Source organism: Orycteropus afer, unplaced genomic scaffold (genome assembly GCF_000298275.1).
Source record: "Orycteropus afer afer isolate SDZICR_OR568_19922 unplaced genomic scaffold, OryAfe1.0 scaffold00147, whole genome shotgun sequence".
NCBI lineage: Eukaryota > Metazoa > Chordata > Mammalia > Tubulidentata > Orycteropodidae > Orycteropus > Orycteropus afer.
The window spans coordinates 6,985,620-7,003,459 of NW_006921734.1; the positions used below are offsets into that span (position 1 = coordinate 6,985,620).

At 37.8% G+C, this 17,840-nt stretch overlaps 1 protein-coding gene and 1 pseudogene across 1 annotated transcript in view; both read left to right on the top strand.

Annotated features, from left to right (window-relative positions):
* LOC103201359 (interstitial collagenase) overlaps positions 1-6,383 on the top strand; it is a 12,422-nt gene extending 6,039 nt beyond the window's left edge. The window contains exons 5-10 of the mRNA XM_007946036.2: positions 454-609; positions 752-860; positions 4,202-4,335; positions 5,291-5,453; positions 5,968-6,071; positions 6,274-6,383. Coding sequence (XP_007944227.2) covers positions 454-609; positions 752-860; positions 4,202-4,335; positions 5,291-5,453; positions 5,968-6,071; positions 6,274-6,383 — 776 coding nt within the window. The remainder of the gene's footprint in view (positions 1-453; positions 610-751; positions 861-4,201; positions 4,336-5,290; positions 5,454-5,967; positions 6,072-6,273) is intronic.
* A 4,621-nt stretch (positions 6,384-11,004) lies between these two features.
* The window catches only part of LOC103201335, a 23,955-nt pseudogene continuing 17,119 nt past the window's right edge, over positions 11,005-17,840 (top strand).

Sequence of the window (17,840 nt, forward strand, 5' to 3'; positions counted from 1 at the left end):
CACCTATTTTGGTCATGTTGTAAGAAGGGACCATTCCGTGGAGAAGGATGTCATGCTTGGTAGGGTGGAGGGTCGACGAAAGAGGGGGAGGCCTTCAAGGAGATGGATTGATACGGTGGCTGCGATGATGGGCTCAAGTATAGCAGGGATTGTGGGGCTGGCACGGGATCGGGCAGTGTTTTGTTCTGCCATGCATGGGGTCACTATGAGTCGGAAACGACTCGACGGCACTTAACAACAACAACAACAACAATCATGGTGAGGCTTAACCAGTCTCTTCACTATTAGTAAATTCATTGTTCCTGCTTTCAGAAAAAGTTGTATACATATTTCAAAACCTCACTGTGAAAATAAGAGCATTACTCCTTGTAGAGTGTGGATTACTTCGTTCCTAAATCACTCAAAGATGAAATATATTTCAACTAATTGCAAATGGGCTTCTGACTTCTTTAGATTTCAACTTGTATCGTGTTGCGGCTCATGAATTGGGCCATTCTCTTGGACTCTCCCATTCTACTGATATTGGGGCTTTAATGTTCCCCAACTACATCTTCAGTGGTGATGTTGAACTATCTCAGGATGACATCAATGGCATCCAAAGCATCTATGGTGAGTATAAAGAAAAATATCATGGATAAGAAGCTATTGGCCTTTATACATAATTCAAACATATTTTAAGAAACTGTCTTTCATTGCTTATTTAGTTTTCAGTGACAGCCTAAACTAACTCCAGTTATTTTGGTTTCTTTAGGATCTTCCTTAAATTCGGTAGGCCCAGAGACCCCACAACCATGTGATAATAAGCTTACCTTTGATGCTGCAACAACATTTCGAGGAGAACCGATGTTCTTTAAAGATAAGTAAGACATCAGTTATTCTTGGTGTTCTGAATTTGTAATAATAGCAATATGCACTAGTATGAACTCTTTGGGTTACTACTTCACATGTTATTTACCTTATATTTATTTACATTTATAATTCCTTAAGTATATTACTTACATTTGTAAAATAAAATTTACTCATAGCAACTTTCTTTCCCATATGTAATTTGTCATTTGATTCTCAGAAAAATACCACAGAAGTGGGAAATCAGTTAATATAACCCCATTTTGCATATCAATAAAGTAAGTCAGAGAGAAGAAAAGATATTCTTTCAGAACACAATGATCACGGTGACAGAGCAGCAATTGATTTTCTGATCTGTACACCAGGGCTCTTTCACTATACTTCTGTTTGATGATACATATTTTTGTACTTTATTCAGAGATATCAGTTCTTTTTATAACATCATCAAGCTGATGAAGGTGATGCAGCCTAGAGACTAGCAAGGCAAGGCAACCCTTTATGTTTTACATTTTTCTTCCTGAAAAAGATGACCTTCCCAAAGCCTGTGGTCCTAACATGTCTTGTTGTCCCCCTGGAGGCCCAAGACTTCATGAGGACCCTTTGGGCAGATATAGACAGTCACTACATGGTACTTTCTTCCTCCTTGGAGAAAGATCTTAGCCCCCCCCCCCAGGGTTTGGATACAAAAAGCTGAGGTCCTCTCACACACAGGAACTGACCTATTCTCCATACATAACCAAAAAACAAAACCCATTGCCTTTAAGTCAATTCCAGTTGAGTAGAAATACCCTATAGGGTTTCCAAGGCTATAAATCTTAACAGAAGCAGACTGCTTCATTTTTCTCCTGTGAAGTGTCTGGTGGGTTTGAACCATCTGCCTTTTAATTAGCATCCAAATGCTTTAACCACTGTACCACCCAAGCTCCTCTCCCTACCATACTGTTAACTAAAGGACAAAGTAAAATAATGATACACTTTTTCTGAATGATGCTGTCCACAAAAAGATAATTGCTGCTGAAAATCACCCTCGCATAGAAAGTTGGGGCAGTCTGAAAGGCTGCTTCCCCTCAGCATAGAGAGGCCTCCCTTCTTGGAGAATTGTGCTGATCCATGTCTTTGGGGTCATATCTATCCCTGAATACAGGGAAATGACTGCTAATGCTCTCCATCCATCCTCTTCGTTACTACTTTGTAGTGAATAAGATAAAGGAAAGAGCTCTCGTGGTGTAGTGGTTAAGGCATTTGGCTGCTAACCCAGAGGTCAGTGATCCAAACTCATCAGCCACTTCATGGGAGAAAAGACGAAACTGTCTGCTTCTGTTCATATTTACAGCCTTGGAAACCCAGTGGAGGTCACTTTGAGTTGGAATGGACTTGATGTCAGTGAATTTGGTTTGAGAGATGTAAATCATTCGGGGCAAGGCTCATTGCTGGGAAGTGTTGAGACCTGTTTTTTCCTGGGTTTTAAGGAAAGCTTTCAGATAGCAACATTTGTCTATCAAGGGAAGAAATTGAGGGATTATTCCATGGGACAAGATCCATCCTAGGATTTGTAGGAACTGAAAAGACAACGAGATCATTTAAATATTGCCATGTCATGAATATTCAGACACCTGGAGATGGTACCTGACACATAACTTGCTTAAGACTTCAGAGGCAGGCAGAGGCAGACTGGACCTAGATGTCAGATCCCTGATGGCCAGGCCACATTTTTTTCCTGTGCACAGTCCCTGTGTGGCCTTTTGTTCCTTCCCAATGCTGGTCTGTAGTTACTTTTGTCTCTGTGGATTATAGAATCAACCAAGTAAACCCCTAACCAAAGAACAACAAAAGGAATGACTACCACATCTGAGTTTAAAATAAAATTTTGCCTCTTACCAGCTCTGGTGATGTAGTGCCTATGGCACTTGACTGCTAATCAGAAGGCTGGCAGTTCAAACCCACCAGCCACTCCTCAGAAGGAAGGTTGGGCAATCTACTTCTGTAGTGATACTGCCTCGGAAACCCAAGGTGGGGTCACTATGAGTTGGGGCTAACTTGGTGGCACATAACAACAGCAACAACAATCTTACCAGCTATATTGCCTTGATGCCTCCCTTAGCCTCCCTGACTTCACTTTCTCATCTGTGAGTTGTGAATATTTGTCTCTTATATGGTTTTGTTGGGTGATGCACAACATAGATACAGAACCTAGAAAGTAAATGCTCCCTAGAAGTTGGAAATTACTGTTGTATTCCCACCAGTGGTATGGGGAAACTAGTTCTTAATTGCTTCTGAAAGCAATATTAAGAGCTGATTGCTAAATTTTAAGAAGTGGTTGTTAAACAGAGCCGTTATTAAAAATTAAATTACAAAAACATATAATCAAGTAAGCTCTGGTGACATAATACCTAAAGCATTCTGCTGATAATGAAAACATTTGTGGTTCAAACCTACCAGCTACTCCATGGGCAAGTATGAGATGAGGCAGTTGGCTTCCATAAATATTTACAGCCTTGAGATCTTGGGTAGGAATAGAAGAACAATGTGGAACAAAATCCAAAATCATAATAAAAACCAGGGTTACTGGTCTAATAGAACCTGGTGAGACCATCAAGACTATGGCCCCTAATTACCATTCAGACCTGGAAATGAACACTGTGGCTTCCAGTCAAACAATAGACAAACATATAGGGGGAACATTTACATCAGGTAGATACACTCCTTAGAGCAATCAATCATGATAGAACAGAAGGGCAGTATTTGCACAGGAAAATAGCTCAGGGATCAGGAATGCACAGAAAAGAAGGATACGGGGAAGAGGTAAGTATATAGAGGAATTATGAAGAAAGCTGTTACATTGTGGAGAAGTGCAGTCAACGTCATGTAACAAAATATGTATGAACTGTACATGGAAAATACATATGCTCTGTAAACTTTCACCCAACTCACAATAGGAAAAAAAAAGAAAAAGAAAGAATTTCAGCCTTGGAAACTCTATGGGACAGTTCTACTCTTTCCTATGGGGTCACTATGAGTCAAAATTGACTTGATGGCAGTGGGTTGGGTTTGGTTTTTGGGTAATTAAATAAATGATATTAAAAAAAACAAAGTTAATAAATAATTAATATTTATCATTTCCTAATTAGTTTACTATATTTTATCTATCTATGTTCTGGAGATATTTGTACAGTAGAATATTATACAATGGTGCACTACCATGAATCTCCAAACCAAGACATTTTTTAAAAGCCATATGTTAAACATTTACTAGGACATAACTAGTGCCAGCAATAGGGAGGAGCTGAATGCCAGCCAGAGATTTTGACAAATTGGGTCAAAATATTTTTCTTCTTTTTATTTTTTTTCAAATCAGGTTCTACATGCGTGCAAGTTCATTCTACCCAGAAGTTGAAGTCCATTTCATCTCTGTTTTCTGGCTGCATCTGCCAAAGGGACTCGAAGCTGCTTATGAAGTTGCTGATAGAGATGAAGTCCTGTTTTTCAAAGGTAATGTTTCTGTGTATTTTTTTCCCATTTTTATGGATTAAATTCCATCAGCTTTTGGGCTGAGATATTAGAGAGTATTGGGCATTTTCTTTCCATTGACTTTTGAGAATCTAATAGTCTCACCTACCAAATCAAGAAGGAGTCCATTATCTTAACTATAAATGGAATATTATATTCCTGACTCATTTTAAATAAGAAGTAAATCACTGGAGATAAAAATTTTCTGGTACATCTGTTCAGGAATTTGCACTTTCATGAATGCTTTCTGTACAAAATACTTATGTATTTAAAACCAATAACCAGTTGATTCTGACTCATGGCAACCATATTGGTATCAGAGTAGAACTCTGCTGAGTAGGGTTTTCAAAGGCTGATTTTAAGGAAGAAGATCACCAGGCCTTTTTTCCAAACACATCCGAATGGACACAAACCTCCTACACTTCATTTGCACTGCCCAAGGACCCAAGGAGAGGTTGCTATGAGTCAGGTCAGACTAGACAGCACACAACAACAACAGGGACTTCAGGTATTTAAAATCCATGCCATGAGTATTGTGGAACTGAAAAAAAGAGATGAGGAACTATTCTGTGGAGTATGGAATTGAAAATTAGAGTATGGAATTGAAAATTTTCATTTATGTGATTTCCTTGCACCTGGCTTAATACAAAAGATCCTTGACTGCTAACCAGAAGGCTGGTGATTCAAACCCACCAGCCACTCCTTGGAAGGAAGGTTGGGCAATCTACTTTCAAACCCAAGGAGGGGTCGCTATGAGTCGGGTTCAACTTGAAGGCACATAACAACAATAGACAATTCTATTGTGCAATCACGACAAGGTTACCATGTGAAATAGAGGACTTGGCTGGACTCAGCTTAACCACTGCTCCATCAGGTCTCTTCCTGTCTGTTGGAGCCCTGAGCAAATCTATCTACATCATTGTTTCTTGATTGACAGGTAGTGATTACTGGGCTGTTCAGGCAGAGAAGATGCTACCAGGATACCCTAAGGACATCTATACATCCTTTGGCTTCCCTGATACAGTGAGGCATATTGATGCTGCTGTTTCTGAGGAAGATACTGGAAAAACATACTTCTTCGTTTCTAACAAGTACTGGAGGTAAAGACTGACCTCAGAAAAATTTAGGGTTTCAGTGATTTCTGCATAGAAAGAAAGGTCTATGCATATCAAAATGAGTTTCTTAGTGCCAGGATTAACTGTGGGTGGCCATCCCAGGATCCATTTAACTTATTGACCAATTATCTTCATGTGTTTCCTATCCTGGGAGTCTGGGAATTTGTTTGGCTGCATTTTTAAAAGTAGATGCAAAAATAATATATTCACTCGTACAGAGCTACTTCAGCCTAAAGGAACTTACTTTTCATTTCCTCTTAATGAGGCACAGTATGGAGGCTACTGTATACCTAGCATTACATTTTGGCATTCAGAAGGCCCTCATAGATCTTTGAGTCCACCCAAAATCCTACCTCACTTCATACCACCCTCTGTTTTATAAATGACCCATTAAACAAAAAGTTCTTTTCAGTTCCTCTTGGTGAGTTCCGCACAATGTCTTTGAGAAGTCTACAGGTTTATCAAATGTTTCTGATGCTGCTAATTGTTTCTTGACCAGGTATGATGAAAATAAACGATCCATGGATGCAGGTTATCCAAAAAAGATAGGTCGTGACTTCCCTGGAATTGGCAACAAAGTTGATGCTGTTTTCATGAAAGATGGTAAGTGGATGTGTATGTATTTCCTCCACTTTTTTTTTTTTTTTTTGAGGGGGTGCTATAGTAATAGCATCAAGATTATTATTTACAATAACCAATACCAAAAATACTTGTGTTCATAAATGACTTAGGATTTTTAAGAATATAAGTTAAAGCTAGAAACTAGTTGTATATTATACTAAGTATCCTTTTTTTTAATTTCTAGGATTTTTCTATTTCTTTCATGGAACAAACCAATATAAATTTGATCCTAAATCTAAGCAAGTTCTGAATCATCTGAAAGCTAATAGCTGGTTCAACTGCAAAAATAATTGACCAATGGTTACTAAATATTGAATAGAAAATTATATTTTGTGAATTCTAGGAGGGTGTTTTCTTGAAGAGCTACATATTTTTCACTGCTTTATGTAACCTCATAAATTGCATATTCACAGAGTTATTACATATAACTTTATTGTCATACATTTCATATGTTAGAATATAGTGTTTTATGTAGTGATATAATTTAGATCAATTTACGCAAGTGAGGAGTAAGGAAGGTCAGGTTTTGTGGCTTATACATTCATATGGTCCAATTAGTTTCACAAAGAGTGAAGGTCTTTTCCATAGTATAAGACTCTGGCATTAATCCTGAACTACAGTCTCAGTGATGAACACCTCCTCTCAAGAGAAAAAGAGATGAGAGTCACCAGTCTCCACCAGAGGAAAAACACTTCAAGAACATATGGCCAGTCATTGTATCATTCTTAAATTTTAGGGACAACTCTTTTTTGCAGAAAATAAAGTGCTTCATGTTTGGAATAAAGCCATCCTTGCCTATTTTGTGCTTTATAATTTTTTTCTTACCTTTTATGTTGCTATTTCCTAATTATAAAGCCACACAAATTAATTTAAAAATTTCCTATCTGAGGTAGACAAATATGCTAAACATTTATGTGAGAAGTTAGGATATACAAATAGTTCTAACATTCTCCATCTCTTGGAATTTATGTCATATAAAAGTTACTGTGGTGGTGCAGTGGTTAAGGAATTTGGTTGCTAACCAAAAGGTCAGTGATTTGAATCCCCCAGCCACTCTGTAGAAGAAAGGACAGTCTGCTCCTATAAAGATTTACAGCTTCAGAAACCCAACTGGGGTTGAGTTGGATTTGACTCAATGGCTGTGAGTTTGCTTTGAGAAAACAAGTAAACCAGCTGCCACTGATGACAACATTTAGTGGCTAAGACACTTGCCTGCTAACCAGACGGCTGGCGGTTCAAACCCACCAGCCACTCCTCGGAAGGAAGGTTGGGCAATCCTACTTCTGTAGTGATACTGCCTCGGAAACCCAAGGAGGGGTCGCTATGAGTCGGGGCCGACTCAACGGCACATAACAACAACAACAACAACAATTGTTAACTGTGCTGAAAATCAATCTCAGAAGTTAATTGCAAAGCTGGACACTTGGTAGCTGGGGTAACATGTGAACAAATTTAAAAACCTTGAACACCCAAATGTTCCTGAAAATTCCACATGGGCAAAAGTAGTACCTCACTCTTGCCAGAGGAAAGCAACTTACCCTTGCATTGAGATTCTGCAAAGACCTCATCTGAGATGATATGTCACAAGATAATGCTTCTCTTGTTCCCAAATTTCCTCGACCATTGCTCATTATTTCCTAACCATTAACTAAGACCAGGTCTCAGCATAGCTTAAATGCTAGGTATGGCAGGGAATACATTAAAACCCAAGGCAATTCAAGGGACTGGCCATTAAGTATCATCAGGAACCAAGGAACCTTGGAGTGAGAGTGAATCTTCAAAGTGTTGTACTGGGATGAGAGAATATAAAGTTGAATAAGGAAGAATTTATTGATATGGTTTAAAAAAAAAAAAACGCTATCAAGTGATTCCAACTCACAGCCACCCCCCATTGGGTTTCTGAGGCAGTAAATCTTTAAAGAAGTAGATTGCCCTGTCTTCCTTCTGGAGTGGCTGGTGGGTTTGAACAGCCAACCTTCTAGTTAGTAGTCAAATGCCTTAGGCACTGCACTACCAGAGCTCCTTTTGCTATGGGATACTACTCATTTATATTTCAGGATTCAGTATTCTGGTAAGGAAGCTAGAGGGAGCTTGTCCATTACTGTACTGACATGTTTTCTTAAATTTTGTACAGTGATGTCCTAAAGTACGTGAACTAGAGATACCAGAACATCTGTGACATAATATTGAAAGCATAGATGGATGAGAACTTTAAAATGGATTTATTACATGATATTGGAGACCCCACTACCAGACTATTCCCTGGGAAAATCCAGAGGGTACTCCTTTAATTGAGGCAGTAAGGAATATACTACTGAGGTGCCACTCTAGTGTCCCTAGTTGTGGTGGTTGTTTTCTGTGGGCTGGGTTTAACAATATGAAATGTTGCTGTGGAATTGGGCTCCCTAGTATCAGTGGAAGGAGCTCTGGTGGTGCAGTGGTTAAGGCATTTGGCTATTAACCAAAAGGTCAGTGGTTCAATTCCCACCAACTGCTCCATGGAAGAAAGAGAGGCAGTCTCCCATAAGGATCTACAGCCTTGGAAAACCAATGGAAGTTGCTATGAATTGGAATTGACCTCATGGCAGAGAGTTTGGTTTGGTTTGGAGTATCAGTGGAGATGAAGGGATAGGGCAGATGACAGCCCTTAACCATCAGAAACAATGTGAATGAATCAAACTCCAATGGTCAAAGAGGCTGAAGTGACAACCACAGGTCCTTGAACTGTGTGGTCCATAGACTTGCTTCTAGGGGTAAGATAGATGAACAGTCAAAAAATATTGCTAAACATATTTAAAAAATTGAGAGCTGGAAGCTGCTGTAGTAGAAAATCCTTGTACCTCTCTTGATTTCCAAATCTATCACAGTCTCAAAGTCCATTGATTGAAGATAGATGATAGATAGATAGATAGATAGATGATAACTAAACAGATAAATAGTTACACACATAGACACATAGATAAATAGGGCAAATAATTATATGTACTGTATAGTAAATTATCCTTATAATAGAGCTTGTGGCTATTTGCCAGCTACACTGGGAAAAGACTATCCAGATTTTACAAGGACAATTGGATAATAGATCTAAGTTAACACTGATATCAAGGGTCCAAAATGGCATCATGGTCTTCCAGTTTATAAACAAGGTAATGAAGACAAGTGATAGAAAAAGTTCTGGCTCAAGGTCAATTTATAGTCAGTCCAATGGGTCTACAGATCCATCTTGTTTCTTTGGTCAAACTCCTCATTTAGGTCCCTGACTTATGGAGTAAAATCTTATGACAGACAGCGCCAACTAGAAGCCTCTGAAACTACTCCTTCAATTCTTTGGTCAAGATGGCAAATGGAAAGAATTAATGACATGCTGTTTGACAGAAAATATCATACTGAGAAAACATCAAGTCAGTCATAAATGGACATATATTATACGATCCCATTTTTGTGATATATCTAGACCAGGCAAGTATGCTGTAGTTGTTATGTGCCATCGAGTCGGACTTGACTCATAGCGACCCCTCCTTGGGTTTCTGAAGCTGTATCACTGTGGCAGTGATTGCCCCATCTTCCTTCCGAGGAGTGGCTTGTGGGTTTGAACCGCCAGCTTTCTGGTTAGCAGTCAAGTGCCTTAGGCACTATGCTACCAGAGCTTCCAGGCAAACATAGAGATCAAAATTTATTATCAGTTACTAGGATGAGGAAAGGCACTGAGCTTCTGTTAAGAGAGATGGAAAAATTCAGAAATGAGTAAGGGCACACATGATGAGCACAATTAACGTCATTGAATTGTACGTGTGAAGATTGCTGAAATGGCAAATGTTTTGTTACATATATTTTTACCAAAATAAAACAAATCTAATTCATTACAGCTTTATTTAAATGCAACAAAAATGAATGCAGCAGTTTCAGCCTGAAAGATAGGAAGCACTGGTTTTAGCTACAGCTCTTCTTGTCACTAGAATATTACTTTAGAAAGGTGATAGATGACTAATGCCCTTCACTTTATTTGTTTGAAAGATGTGGGGTTTGTACTAAATAAATGATTTCTAGGCTGTACTGCTCTTGCCCTTACAGTATCATGTACATCAGGGGCTAGATCAGAGGAGACTAGGGGAGAAGGAGACTGGAGGAAGGTGGGACTAGAGACAACTGACTCCACGCAATCAGCAAAAATTTTGCTTTAATTTGACTCACATGGAGAACATACACAAAAGATTTTGCTTCTGCAAATTGTACAACTTAAAAAAAAAAAAAGAAGTTACCAAACACTACACTTGATAGCCCATAGATTTTTAAGTACATAAGTCTTTATTAAGAAAAAGTCAAATGAAATTTCTTCTCCATCACAATAGTGGTTCTCTGAGTTCATGAAGTATCCCCTTTCCTGTCCCTGTGCTGCTGAAAGAGCCTGGTCATCCTTGGATGGAAATGTCAGGAGATCAGAGACGACAATCACAACACACTCAAGAAGTGTCTTCCCTAGTGATCGTGCAGTTTTTGCCTCACTTTGTCCAAGAAAACATGACCTGTATTTGACCTCTCCTAGAAAATACTTCCTCTCCTAACTTCCCTGTCTCAATGGCAAATAGTCCTGTGTGAAACACAAGATTTTGTTTTTCTTCAGAAAGTAATTTACTTGTCTTTTTCTGCTTACCCTCATGTATTCCACTTACATAAGGAAGCTGTGGTTAAACAATAAATTGACAGGGGAATAATGACTTCTTATGTGCAGATGCAATGTCAAGGTCACTTGTTAAGATATCTATAGACTTCTATTGAAGATATCTATAGATATCTATTGACCCTGTGGGAAAGGGGAGAGACACTTACCAAAGAAGAAGGAATGGAAGGCTCCAGAATTTTCCTTCTATATGAGGGAAAGATTCCTGCTATTGAAGAAAAAGTTTCATGTAGCAAAATGGGAGAAGAAGCCAATGGGCTGGAACATCTTCTCTTAAAGGATGAAACAGAATTCATCAGTGACACAGAAGATAACTTTATGTATTAAGTTTTTCATTTTTAATATGCATATACTTAAGTTGATATGAATTGAAAATAATATCCATATATTCATAAATATTATTGTTTAGAATGAGTCTACCTTTTTATAAAAGTAAGTTTTAGAGACAAAGATGCAAAGATATTAAAGGGGGTATAAAAATCAGAGAATAGGGTTAGTGGTGGTCAGGAAACAGCCATACTAACTGTGCCAGCTCTCCTTATCCAGGATTTCCAGGGAAGTTGGGGGCACTGCCTTCTGTGTACTTGCAGCAGTTTGTAGAAAAAAAATCTTGATATAACAAAAACTAAAGTGATACTGTCTCGGAAACCCAAGGAGGGGTCGCTATGAGTCGGGGCCCACTCGACGGCAAACAACAACAACAACAACAGCAAAGGTAGCACTAATAGTTAACTGATCCATTTCTCCTTTCCCCACTCTTAGGAACTGAGGCACAGAAGATACGAGGTAAATATCTTCGGAATTAAAGAAAATAAATTGCAGTCCAGCCAATGTATTAAATGCGTCCAAATATCAAGGACAAAGTGTGGTCAAAAATGATATCTCTGCCCAGGCCTCAGTGATATGGATCTACCCATGCCCCTCCACACAGCTTTCAAGAAACATGCCTTATATGTTCCAAGAAGCAGGGAAAGTAAGATCCAAACTAAGAGATGAATTATCTGTTCTGGGCCTACGGTGGAGTCATGGCTAATGTTCCCCAATTTACAAGGGATGTGCTTGCTATAAAAAAAAAATTATATCAAGAATCTTTAAAAAGCAAACGGAAATCCTTGCAAATGGAAGAGCCACTTAGCTTTCTGTAGAGTGAATTCTCTGTTCTTCAGGGTGAAAAAAGAAAAGTAGTCTATAATCTGCCAGCCAATCCTTCCTCTGCTGTGAAAGAAATTGTATACAAAACATGGGAATGTTTAGGACCAGCAGAATCAACTATGAAAGTCTAATTTCTAAAGAAAGCATAAAGTTCTTTTTTAAAAAATACATTTTATTGTAATATAATTTAGGTACAGTGAAATACACAAAACTAAAGTGACTTGAGTCAAAGCATTTTTCCCTCCCCTCCCCTCCCACCCCTGACAACCAACAAAGTAAGTTTCCATCCATATATAAACCATTCCTTGACCCTCCACAACAATGAACTAATGCTATATTTGTCCTTCTGTGATTGATTTATTTCATTCAGCATAATGTCTTCCAAGTTCAACCATGTTATGTGGTGTTTTGCAGACTCTACATTATTCTTTAGTGCTGCATAACATTCCATTGTGTGTATGTACCATAGTTTGGTCATCCACTCTTCCTCTGATGGGCATATAGGTTGTTTCCATCTTTTTGCTATTGTAAAGAGTGCAGAGATTAACATGGGTCTGCATATATCTGTTCCTGTCCTGGATCTCACCTGTCTAGGATATATACCTAGAAATGGGATTGCTGGGTCAAGTGGTATCTCTTATTCCAGCTTTCTCGGAAACCCAAGGAGGGGTCACTATGAGTCGGGGCTAACTTGATGGTATGTAACAACAACAACAAGAAGGAATCACCATACTGCTGTGCACAGTGGTTGTATCACTTCACTGTCCCACTGGCAGTGTATGAGAGTCCCAATCTCTTCACATCTTCTCCAGCATTTGTTATTTTCTGTCTCATCGAACCTTGCCATCAGTACTGGGGTGAGATGGTATCTCATTGCTGTTTTGATTTGCATCTCTCTGATGGCCAATGATAATGAGCATCTCTTCAGGTATTTGCTGGCTGCCTGAATATCCTCCTTGGTGAAGTGTCTATTCATGTCTTCTGCCCATTTTTCAACTAGATTTTTAATTCCTTTGCTGTTGAGGCATTGGAGTTTTGTATAAATCTTAGACATAGTCCCTTGCCAGATATGTAATTATCGACAAGTATGAATTTGTTGCTGTCATTTTTGTTATGTGCTTTTTCGTTGTGTCCATTTCTTTGTTCCATATAACTTTCTGTGCTGGGCTCATTTTGTTTATGAATTGTGTTATCACTTTCTTCATTGCTATTGTTTTAGTATTTGCTAAATATTTGTGCTGGTCCTCTTTTTTATTTTGATGTAAAAGTTTATCATTTTTCTTTGAGGTTACCCTGTGATTTATAGTTTTCTTCCCAACTTTAGAACAGTCCATTCTATGTTGTAATGGTCTTGACTTCCCTATCATTTAGAAGTTCTGTAACTACACAATTTTTTCCCTCTTTTTGGTATGTAGTTGTCCTCATTTGACAATTGATGTCTCTGGTTCCCTGTTTACAATCATGTTGGCTTATTTACTTTAGATACTTCCATACCTGGGTTGGTTTCTGGGTTATGTCACAATGTATGTTAATGGTCAATTGTTGTTTGCTGTTGTTGTCTCTCTGTCCAAAGGACTCTGTTTAGCATCTCTTGTAAGGTTGATCCGGTTTTAACAAATTCCCTTAATTTCTGCTCATCTGGAAATGTCCTAATTTCACCATCATATTTGAGGGACAATTTTGCTAGGTGCATAATTCTTGGTTGGAAATTTTTCTCTTTCAGTGTTTTATATAGTTGTCTTCTCACCTGCATGGTTTCTGCTGAGAAATCTGAGCTTAGTCTTATTGGTTGCCCCTTGTAGGTAACTTTTTGTTTTTCCCAGGCTGCTTTCAGGATCCTTTCTTTCTCTTTGGTTTTGCTGAGTTTCATGATTGTTTTGGTGATTTTCTTTTGGCATCTATCCTGTTTGGGGTTCATTGGACTTCTTAAATGGCTATACTCTTATCTTTCATCATACCGATAATTCTCTTCCAACAAATCTTCTACAATTTTTTCTGCGGTTTTATTTGTCTCTTCCTGTTTTGGAATTCCAGTTACACATAGGTTATTCCTTTTGATGGTATCCCATATGAACCTTAGGCTTTCTTCTTCTTTTTTTTTTTTTTGTTCTTCTTTCTGATTGATGGATTTCTAAAGAAGTATTGAGATATTTGCCTTCAAGCTCACTAATTCTGTCTTTCTTTGACTCAATTCCACTTCTTTGCCTATTCAATGTCTTATCTATTTCCAAAAATTTAATATTAATCTTCTGGATTTTCATGTGTAGATTTTGTATCATTTCTCATTTTTCATTTATGTTGTCATTTTGTTCTTGTATTATCTTTTGAAATTGCCCTAGGTTTTTCTCTGTGTTTTCTCAATTTTGTCAGTGTTTTCCTTGATCTGTCTCTTAATCTGTTGAAGATACCTAAATATAATTCTTTTGAATTCCTTATCAGGGAGTTCCAATGCTGTGTCTTCCTCAGGGATGTGTTCTGGGTCTGTATCCTGGCACCTTGAGAAACCATAAATTTCTTTTTGAGTTATGCATTATAGTGAACATAGTGAGGGCCACCCTTTCTTCTTCTTTTTTTTTTTTTTTTTGTGATTAGGGTGAAAATTTATAGTGTGTATTGGTTTTGCATTCAACAATTCATACTCATTTTGTTTTGTGACATTCATTGACATCCCCACAATGTCACAACAGTCTTCTCACTTCCTCCTTGTTGTTACAATTTTCCTTTGTCCTTCTATCCTATCCATTCTTGCCTTCTGAACTTTATCCCTGGGAAAATATTTGCCCTTTTGATCTGGTATGGTTGACTGATCTAGTGAGGCCACTCTTAAAATAGCACAGGGTTTGTAGAACACAGCTGTGTGAGATAGAAAGGGTCTCTTTGCTGACATCCTTTTTTAACATAATCATGAGATTGCAAGGCAAATGAAATTAGCCTGCTTTATGTCACAATTTCTGGTGAACATTGAGACAGCACTTTTACAGTCAAGTTGACATTATTAGACAAGTGTCAGACATCCTTTTGTTTTCTGGGAGTGCAAGGTGTCTATATAAAGAAGGAGACCTATTATCAGATAGATAGGGAGTCATTGGTCATCTTGCACATAGAAAGAAGAGAAAATCCAGCATTCTCAGTCTTCCCCTGCTCCTGCTACAGCTCTGTGTCAAGCTGTGGCTGATCTAAACAAACACTGTCATTCTAAAAGCTGGGCTCCAAAGGTTGGACCTAGAAGGAGGTGGTTTGTGAGCAAAGCATTGTCTTCAAGCAAAGTTGTGTAAAGCCAGTGGAAATTAAGATTCTTCCAATCCTTATGTTTCTTTGCGTAGCAGCTTGCTCAGCTTACCCCTTGGAAGGAAGAAAAAAGGATGAGAACTGTAGCATGGATCTTGTTTAGGTAATTAATGGAGTAGCCATCCCACTCACTGGTAGGGACCAATAACTTTTAAAATAGTATGGTTTGTGGGATATCCTGTCTTTGATTCTTACTAGAATGGTTCAAGCTTCCGAAAAACCAAACCAAACTCACTGCCATGGAGTCGGATCCAACTCATAGAAACCCCTTCTTGGGTTTCTGAGGCAGTATCACTATGAAAGTAGATTGTCCAACTTTCCTTCTGAGGAGTGGCTGGTGGGTTTGAACCACGAGACTCCTGGTCAGCAGTCAGATGCCTTAGGCACTACACTACCAGAGCTCTTGGTTCAAGCTTACTGTGTAGAAACAGTTGAGAGACAAAAAGTTGTAAAGTATTAAATGAGGAAAAGGTCTCATTATGTTGCTCTTTTCATGCAAGAAGAAACAAAGCACCAGAAAATGTTAGTTTTTTCTTGAGTTCCCACAAGACCATAGAGGCAGCAGCATTAGGACTGGAATAGCAAATGGAACACAATGAAATGTGTCTTGTTTTGGAACTTCTTTAGATATTTTGATATGATGCAATTTTAGCTAAATATTTATATTGCTTATGTCATGTTTAGACAAAGGGATTTGTGGGATTCTTTCTGAAGTTGGATTTTATTATAAAGTGGAAACTTGAAGAAATTGAATAATTTTACCTAAAATATAAAAATATGGCAAAAGACTCTTTTTTATTTTGTTTTTCTTCCTTAAGTGAATTGGATATTATTTCAATTTAATTTTTCACTTCACATCCATTGCTTTAGTAACAAACTAAGTTGCAGAGATATTTAGTTATAAAGACAAAATAAAGATAAGGGGGAGGCTTTAATTTAAGAATTAAACAAACCTGCCATTTATTTTAATTTCTGAAAACTAGAGGAATACTTCAGATATACTAATCAATGTGAACAACTGAGAAAAATTATTATAAATAGATAAAAATTACAAGAATGACCTAAGAACTAATTATTCCATTAACAATATCTAGAAAATTACTACAGCCTTGGAAAATATATGAAACAGTTTGTGAGAAGGAAGGACAGCAGCCTGTTATTAAAAAAAAAAAATCCAAGAAATGCAGATGTTCCTTGGCTTGGCAGTGACAGGGAAACTGGACTCCAATACCCTGGAGGTAATGTGCAAGCCCAGATGTGGAGTCACTGACTTCAATACCTTTCCTGGCTTTCTGAAGTGGGAAAAAATTCACATTACTTACAGGTAATGGGCCTAAATTGGCTTTCACATAAGACTAAAACTTTGTAAGTTATGGTCACAGGAGAAAATGTTATCTTCTACTTTTCTTAGATAGGAATGTGAATTACACACTGGATCTGCAAAGAGATGCTGTTGATTCTATCATTGAGAAAGCTCTGAAAGTCTGGGAGGAGGTGGCTCCTCTCATATTCTCCAGGATTTATGAAGAAGAGGCTGACATAATGGTCTGTTTTGCAGTTAAAGGTAAAAACAACCAACCACCCAACCAACCAAACAAGCACAATCGTGAAATGTATTCATTTATGTAATGTTGGACCTAGAAGGAGGTGGTTTGTGAGCAAAGCCTTTAGAAAAGGCTAAAAGGAGATCCTAATTACCTACCTTTCCAATTCTTAAAAAAATAAACAATTTCCCTGTGAAAAACCATTTCCCTGTTAGAACATGGAGATTTTATACCCTTTGATGGACCTGGGAAAGTTCTGGCTCATGCCTGTGCACCTGGACTGGGGATTAATGGAGATGCTCACTTTGATGATGATGAAGGATGGACAGAGGATAAAACAGGTGAGTTATACATCTCTCATAAAGATTTTGATGGTAATTTATTTTTACATTTGGAAAACTCAATATCCAAGAAATCACGAAATGGCATCATCACAATTTTCCATTGGGTAGCAGAACATATTTTTGTTTTAATCATTGTTGATAACTTTTTCAGATTTCAAAAGGCTAATTCCTTGTCTTGGTAAGCATAATGGAAGAAAGATAATAGAATGTTCTTTGATGACTGTGGTTCATGTGGGATTTTTAGTCCATTATTACTAAGGCCAAATTCTCATTATATCACATTTCAGATACCTAAGGAATAATGTAATGCATTAAATCTCTATACTAACCATAAAATGTGCCCTCAATAGACTTTATATTTTTTTCTACAATTTACTTCTTTCTTCTTCAAAACAGAAGTCAGAATTAAATAGTAGGCATTGAGGTCCTCTTGTAGGTTATTTTGGTTAAATCAGCATCTTACTGTCTGAAGTATAAGAGTTTATGTAAACTTGCTCTGAAGGAAACAAATAACCCCCAAATACAATGTCCAAACTATTTATGGAGAAGACTGTTTCTTGGCTCAAAACTATATACTTTGAGGACAGCTTCCAATGTTTCAGACACTCTGTTTAAGCAAATACTACTTCTAAGATTTTGTTGGGTTACAGAATGAAAATGCAAACACAATTTCTGTACAGAGAACAAATGGGAGGTTAAAAAAAAAAAAAAAACTCACTGCCATAGAGTCGGATCCGACTCAGCG